At 30.6% G+C, this 8151-nt stretch overlaps 1 protein-coding gene across 1 annotated transcript; it reads left to right on the top strand.

Moving 5' to 3' along the window:
* Positions 1–497: 497 nt before the first annotated feature.
* Positions 498–2814, top strand: LOC132716939 (uncharacterized). The gene has a single exon (XM_060700283.1). The coding sequence runs from the start codon at positions 707–709 to the stop codon at positions 2576–2578; it is 1872 nt and encodes a 623-aa protein (XP_060556266.1). The 5' UTR covers positions 498–706; the 3' UTR covers positions 2579–2814.
* Positions 2815–8151: the final 5337 nt, after the last annotated feature.

The following is an 8151-nucleotide window of genomic DNA, read 5'->3' as shown; positions in this document are numbered from 1 at the left end:
AATGATACGTGCTACAAATAATCATAAATCATTGATAAACGCTTGATCTTCTAAAACTCGCTAAACAAACATTTTAACTTGAATTATATTTTATAATCTCATTCAAGTAGTGTTATAACTTTTAAATTACGTAGCGTCATAACTCTTAAATTGTATCCTAAATTATGTGTACAAATACTAAAATAGATAAAGTAGAAACGATTAAGAATCCCCCTAAACGGCAAAAAGATGCAAGGATCCGCCCCCCCCCCCCCCCCCCCCAGCACCGGCTGAACCAGAGCTCGTCAATGATATATTTGATATATGAAAAGAGTGTTATTTGAAATAAAGGAACATCTACATGTGCGTTCATATCAAATAAAATTTTTTAATGTTTCATTTATTTTACTAGCATACGCGTGCTTACAAGTAGTTTACATTCACTGTGTAATTAGGTCATGAATAAACTTCATTTTTTTATATTTAGCAACTTTTCAAGATAAAATAATTATCTGTATTCAAGTAAGGTGAAATGTAATAAGAATGTATATTCTGAGTCACAGTAGTTTTCATGAATTATTTGTACAATAAGTGTCATTCTATGTTTGATTTGATTAACGAAAATAGAATCTTAATGAGGCTTATCGCATGGATGAACATGAAACAAGTTTGATATATCAAATATGTAATCTCTGTCTGTGTATTTATCTTAAATGTTTTGTGAACAATGCATACAATGAGACGTTTTATGTCAGTTATAACAATTACAATACTGGTAATATGGTTTTATATACATTTCGTAAGAGTTTCTAGGTATGGAGTTTATTCGAATCATTCAAGGAAATTGATGCCTAAAATGATGGATTTGTTCAGATCTGAAAGCATTGCCGATAACAAATTTCAAAGTGGTGTTGAACTATTGATGGGAAATACTGGTATTAAAAATACGAAAAAGAAAGTGACGCATGTTGCAGATGTGGTACAAAACACTGGAGTTTCAAATATATTGGAGCAAATCAGAAGGGAGCCCGGAAACATGTCTTTGTTGTATGCAGCTCAACGAGAAATAAATATTTATTTACAAAACATTGAAGCGAAGTATATAAAAGATAAGGATTATGTTCCCCAGCAACAACATTTTTCAAACCCTTTAGAAAAAACTAAAGGACATCCAGATCCTGAACGACATCGACATTCACCAGGAAGCAAAACGGAAACCTCCGAATCGTTGGTAATAAACACCGCTCTCAGTAAACGTATTGGACAAAAGGGGGATGTGTTAGACACCCTACATCACAACCTTAAAAAGATACCACTAAATGATCTTCATAGAAAAGTTCTTGTAAAACAACCTAGTTCATCAAAAAAGCAACTGTATGTTTCTAGATTACCACTTACGGGTGTTATCCGTCAAGGATTAGAAGAAGCTATAGACCCTTCGCCAAATCTATTGATAAAACAATATCCCAGTCACGATAACACTTTCACAAGACAGCGAATTTTCATCCCAAAAGAAGGCACTGAAAACCAAACAAATGACTTAGGACAAAGCCATGACTTTCTTAATCTAGATTTTGGACATGCGCAAAACAATTCTGATCAGCAATCTTTCGTTCTCGAAAAAAACAATGCACAGCCAATTGCTATAATGCGCAGGCAATACATCAACCTCAAAAATGATTTTACAATGCTTATTGACAGAGAAAATCTGAAGACCTTATTTCCACCTACTCCGCATCAGAAAAGCGTACAAAAAATCAGGGATCAAACATGCAATAACTGTTTTGTTCATAATTTTAGTTATATAATCAACAATGCTAATATCTGTCAAAGAAAAAGTCCAATGGACAGTATTTTTCTTTTTATAATGATATTTACGACACACGAAAATTTCGAACAGCGAGATGTTATTCGAAAAACATGGCTTACATACGCGAGTCAAAATACTGGCCATATACGATATGCGTTTTTGCTCGGCGAATCCACTCACGATGATCTACATGAAAAAGTGTTACAAGAAAACTCCATTCATCATGATATACTTAAAGAAGATTTTGTCGACACTTACATGAACTTAACGTATAAGACAATAATGGGATTTAAATGGGTAGTTACTCATTGTCCAACAGCTCAGTATGTTTTTAAAACGGATGACGATATGTTTATCAATATACCAAATTTGATGAAATTTTTAGAACAATCTGGCGAAGAGTTAGACAATGTGATTGCCGGAAGTTGCTTTATTGATGCATATCCAGACAGAGATAATACCTCAAAATGGTTTGTATCAAAAGACGAGTATAAGGAGAAAATGTACCCAAGTTTCTGTTCGGGAACAGGTTATCTTACTAGTATGAACGTTGTTGATAAGATATACAGGATATCACCCAATGTGGCATTTTATTTCCTTGAAGACATTTACATTGGGTTTTGTCTTCGACAAATTGGTGGCACGATTAAAGATGTTAAAGGTTTCCATAACTATGAACCGGAACTTGATTCATGTGCATACAAAGGAGATGGTTTGATTACAGCACATTGGATAACACCTGAAAAAATGGAAGAAATATGGAAATCAAAATGTTTTCACATTTATTAATGTACAACAGCAATCTAAATATTGTGACATGTCTTTTAATGATTTAAGTTATTATGCCTCTAATTGGAAATTTTATTTTTTTTAAGAAAAGAAATTAAAATTATTCATTGAAGTATAGCAAAATATAGTTAAATATATATAGTATTTAAAGATTATGAAATATTTTTATGAAGTTTATTGATAGTTAATTAATATTGTTCCCATAATAATTATGGCAGTCAATCCTCGAGAGTTGTAATGTAGAATGTCAACTTGTTAACTATCATGCCATTTGTTTAGGAGGCTAATGCTTTATTAGTCATCGTATTAGTATATTTACTATCTGTGTTTCTGTTTTGTTAAAAATTATATTCTTACTTTGTAGATATAGAATCATATTTGCATTATAACATGTAACTCTTCAGTATTGGAGGAAATAAAGATATATATATATATATATATATATATATATATATATATATATATATATATATATATATATATATATATATATATATATATATATATATATATATATATATATATATATATATATATATATGTTATTTAACGCACATATTGTACACAATAAAATGTTCAGGAACAATATATTATGCTGTTATTTTAAGAATCAATGACCTAATGGTCACCGATTAGAATCAGTTTTTCATAACTTTTTTTCTTACCTTGATAGTATAAGACTTTTATTTTTCAAAATTCAAATATTAGACAATTTCATGATCCGATTTTTTAAAAATTATTTTTTAGTGCCACACCTCATCTTTGAATTTTTTCTCAAATTTCAATCAAAATTGCATATCAAGAGGAATTATTTTTTGCATGTGAAAAGAGATTTTGTAGAAATAATCTATGTCTTTGCTTTCATTTTGGGCCTAAAAACAATTTACAAAGTGACTGTAAGTAACAAGTATTCATTTGGTTTTACATTTTTTCAATGCAAGCGCATAAAATAAATTCAAACAAATATAACTTTACACACTTTAAAATAGAATTGTTTTAGACCTTGCATAACGAATGATAAACATGAAGTACGAAATACATAAAGTATGCTTGATTTTGAGTTACATGTTCAATGACTTAAAAGAGTAAATCTCACTTTCAGAAGCAGCTAGGTAATTCAAAGCAGGATGTAAAGCACAATTGTTTTTGCCATGATCTCTATAATCATGCAAAATCTACGAAAACTCTCTCCCTTGTTAAAACTTTCCTTCTTTGCTAAAATAAAATAACTATTTAAAATTTCCAATTAGTGGTATAATCCATATTCTTTGTTGATCAGATTTATCCCTAATGTGGTAAAATTCTTTTGCAATATTGTAGTTGACTCACAATTTTACTTGTTTTTTTATTGGTTTCTTTTTAGTTTTCATTTCTATTTAATTTCTAACTGATTGATGTGTGATTGTCAATTTGGATTGTTATTCCATGTCAATGAAATTTTAAATTTAATTGATATTCTTGCATAAAAACGGCGCACAATATAACGTAGAAGAAAGCATGCGTTAACAGATTTACTTTCCGTTTTTCTTTTTCTTTTTATTACACTTTTGTAATGCTGGCCGTGGTAGTTGTATTATCGAGACAGTAATGGTTTCCGTAAAATGTCGAACGAAAGTTTGTTTATTCATGAGACATTTGAGAAGTACCCGTGCATTGAAAAAAGAATATACTATTAAAAATAATGGAAATGCTGGGATCTAAACCCGCATCAGAATAGTTGATAGACCAGCGCGCCACCACTACACTACAATGTCTCACTGCAAGTAGTATGCCCAATAAGTATTACAATACTATCCATACACACATGACTTAATTACCTTTTCTGAAGTGCACTGATCCATCTGCGGAAGTCCTTGGGCAAATTAAATCCCTTGCCCTGCGGGATTGCGCTTCAAATACGTCTTCGTGCTTCTGTAGATGTAGATTGTATCATAGTTGGGGGGGGGGGAGCTTTCTGTTGAAAACGTATCAGAGTTATACATGCACAGTGCGTTAACTGGAATGCATGTATTATAGTGACCCGCACACCAGAACATACCCATTTTTCTGTGGTTTACTTATTGTGACGACAGAGAAAGGGATAGAGACAGAAATATCATATTGATATGCTCGTTCATTGTTCATTTTTCTGGTGTTTCATATTGTGACAAGAGGAAAATTGTTTTTATTTTTGCCCATGATGCAAAAGAAAGAAAAGAACATCAAAATACACGGCAATCTGATTTATACCTGTGGTAAACTCGTACAAATCAGATAGCCTCGTGTTTCGATACTCATTCTATTACTTAAATATAGATATTGTTTCAAAATTATCGATAATTATTTTTAAAAATTTGATTGTCTTTACGCATTTAAAAATGCTTTGTCTAAATATACTGTTAATGAATGCAAATGTTATTTTAAAATTGTTTTGAATGTCAAGGTTATCTGAAACCTTTTTGCTATTAAATTAAAGTTGTTTTCTTTCTTTTTTCAAATTTGTTTCTTATTCAGTGTCAATGTTATTTCAGAATTGTTTGTCGATGTTTTTATTGACTTGCAATGAATGTTAAAGTCATTATAATCCGGTAACAGTCAAATAACTTAATTACATATAAATTCAAAAGGAATTCATTTTGTTGTTTTTGTTTTATTCTTTTTTATTTTTATTACTATTCTTTTTCTGTCTCATTTTACTCTTTGGTATGTTATTGTTCCAGCACAAGGCTCCTTGGTTCTCAACAAGCTGATTGAGGCTATTGTGTGTTTTTTTCATATGGTATTATGATCAATATTGCTCAATAGACGAATGTATTGAAGAAAAGAAGAAAGAAAAGTGTTGCGTGATACGATCAAATGACCATGTGTTGCGTAGATGTAACCATGCCAACGGAGGATTATACACAAATTGTTCATTGTGTACTATATAGGTACGAATAGAATAAAGCGAAAACCCGACACATTTTCTACATAATAAGAGGTGCAGCTAGTCTCGTTTGAATCATTGGGTTACAGAAGCGAGAATGTCACTGTTTTATTACTGAATACATTGAGTAAATGCCACATTTACAACAATCGTCCAAAATAATTAAAATTTTGGAGAAACAAATAATATCTATTGATATGTTTTAAACGTATATGATATGATATGCTTGTTATATTTGCTATACGTTTTCAATATTAGAAATATAGTTTAGACGTTTAAAATTCGTTCGATTATATTCAGTATGATAAAATTTAAGCAAATGTTAGTTGTAAGAGCAGCACACATTCTGTTACATGCTACTATATCAAGTTTTCAAAATACTTGAATTATTGTCAAGAGAACAAATATATGGTGAATTGAATATTAATAAGGCGTCAATCTGATCAAAATGAGTTTTTGAATAACTCTACGCCGCTAATGTAAGACGATCTGAACTTGTATAACATGTATGAGGTACTTACTGTAGGGCAAAATGTGCAACATTAGATCTGACTCCGCCAGTGACGTGGTAGATAATGTAGTAAAATTCAGTCAAATAGTCAATTTAGTCTTATAAAAGTATAGTTTTTATAAATCAAGCAAAACATTACAAAATTAAGAAAATGACATTTTGATTTTGTGTTTCTTTCATCTGAAGACATTGTACGTAGCTTTTATAGGTGGGAACTTGAAATTCACTTAGTAAGACTGAGCTGTTGGCAATTGCTTGAGAATAAATGATAAGTTTGTATGTGAATTGGTGTCTGTGGTTTTGTGGTTATTTTATGATTAAGTGCTGAAACCTATTTAAAGGCAAAAATTTAACAGAATAATGTTTCGTCATGCGTTAATTATATATCACTACACTAATTATGGAGGAAAAAATACATGTTTGCAGTGGCGAACAACTGTTTCTATATACAACGTCTGTTGTGATTAAACATCTTAATTTTGTCATCAATTTGGAAACCTTAAAGAACGCCCAAAATTGAAAATAATTCATACTTGGTTTGAGCCTGTCCATAGACGGCAGTAATAAATATGTATACAATCAATCCAACCTCACCATCCAATCTTAAACAGAATTTAAATTTCAAATTTTAATTACTACCTGGCGACTTGAGCAAAACTTATTTATTATATATTTGTACATAATGCGTGAATGGTTTGTAAATGAAACACGCGACTATACATTTAACCAATACATTGTGTTATAAAAAGAAAAACAATTATTTAACCTACGCCTGGGAAAACTACAAATACACGTGGAAAACTACACATACACGTTACGTATCTCTATCTCATCATAAGTACAGTGACTAGAGTAGTCTTATAAAAAATACATAAACGGCTTTTATATTGACTAAAAAAAGAATGAAGAATTTTAAAAAAAAGTACAATTTAATCGACAGCACTTCAATTAGAGTGACATAGCTCTATAGAACATCTTATTTCATCTTATTTGCATCATAAAATTAATGGCAAGCAAAGGCGATTTGAGATCAAAGAATTGACCAAACATCAACTGAAGTATGTGCATGAAACTACTTTAATGTTTGTTACAGTTGACGTTTCTCCACACCAATGTCTTCTAGATTGCAGATAAACATGTATATTTGAATGCTACATCTCTTGTAAGCCTTTATAATTACTGTCATCTTTAATTCTACATCTATACACGTATATGAATACCTCCGATTACCCTTTGCATTAATAAACATTTCATATCCTAGATATTACGGTTTTCAACTTTTCGGCCTCGAACTCCTGGTGTTTTCGGTATTTTTTAAAATATGATTATATATTTTTGTCAAATTTAATTTGATAAATGTATACATATTATAATGTTCTAGTAAAAATGAATATGTGTCATGTTTTAATGCAGAGTTGTATACGTATTACATTCTGTTTTATAAGTCTGGTTTTAATATTGATTTAAACCTGGGACAAAAAGTTTATTTTTGGTCCCAGTTCGAACATAGCATATTTATATTGTACAAATATTTTTTCTCGAAAATAAACTGTCCATGAAATGACTAAGTTATAATATTTTTTTTTAAATGAACGTTTTCTCGACTATCAATCTCTGTTAGTCATGAACAGAATTGATGTAGATGTAGATATAGTACATATGTATCATAATTATAATAGTTTTGATTTTTAAAAGTAATATGACTTGACTTGGCACATGGTGTTAAAACTTGATTGCACGCTGATGTGCCACCTTAAAAATTGTCTTGGAACACTCAAGATAATCCGATCAGTTGCCCGACCAAGCTTAGCTAGACCAACGAAGGTCATGTCACACATACTGATTAATTCCTTTAAAGTACAATATTAAGGCCCGAAAAGTCCTTGATGTAAAAGGATCAAATCCGAAACGTCCAGAGGTAGAAATAGCCAGTCACCCTATGATCTACTCCTGATTAACCAATATTTTCTATTACTGAACGCACCTTTGTAATATTTTTCACTCAAATTAATCTCTAGAAATCGCATAATTTCGATAAACATGACACCTTATAACATATAAGAAAGATAAAGGAAAATATGAGGATACGTATAAATGTTTTCATACCGTTATGTAAACGATTACAGTACAGTAAATTTTTACCTCCCTTTGGTTATT

Source organism: Ruditapes philippinarum, unplaced genomic scaffold (genome assembly GCF_026571515.1).
Source record: "Ruditapes philippinarum isolate M1 unplaced genomic scaffold, ASM2657151v2 ctg7441_1_1_1_1, whole genome shotgun sequence".
NCBI classification, from domain to species: domain Eukaryota; kingdom Metazoa; phylum Mollusca; class Bivalvia; order Venerida; family Veneridae; genus Ruditapes; species Ruditapes philippinarum.
This window is presented reverse-complemented; position numbering and strand designations above follow the sequence as displayed.

Coding starts and splice junctions, on each gene's coding strand:
- LOC132716939 (XM_060700283.1), top strand. CDS start 707: ATGCATACAATGAGACGTTTTATGTCAGTTATAACAATTACAATACTG.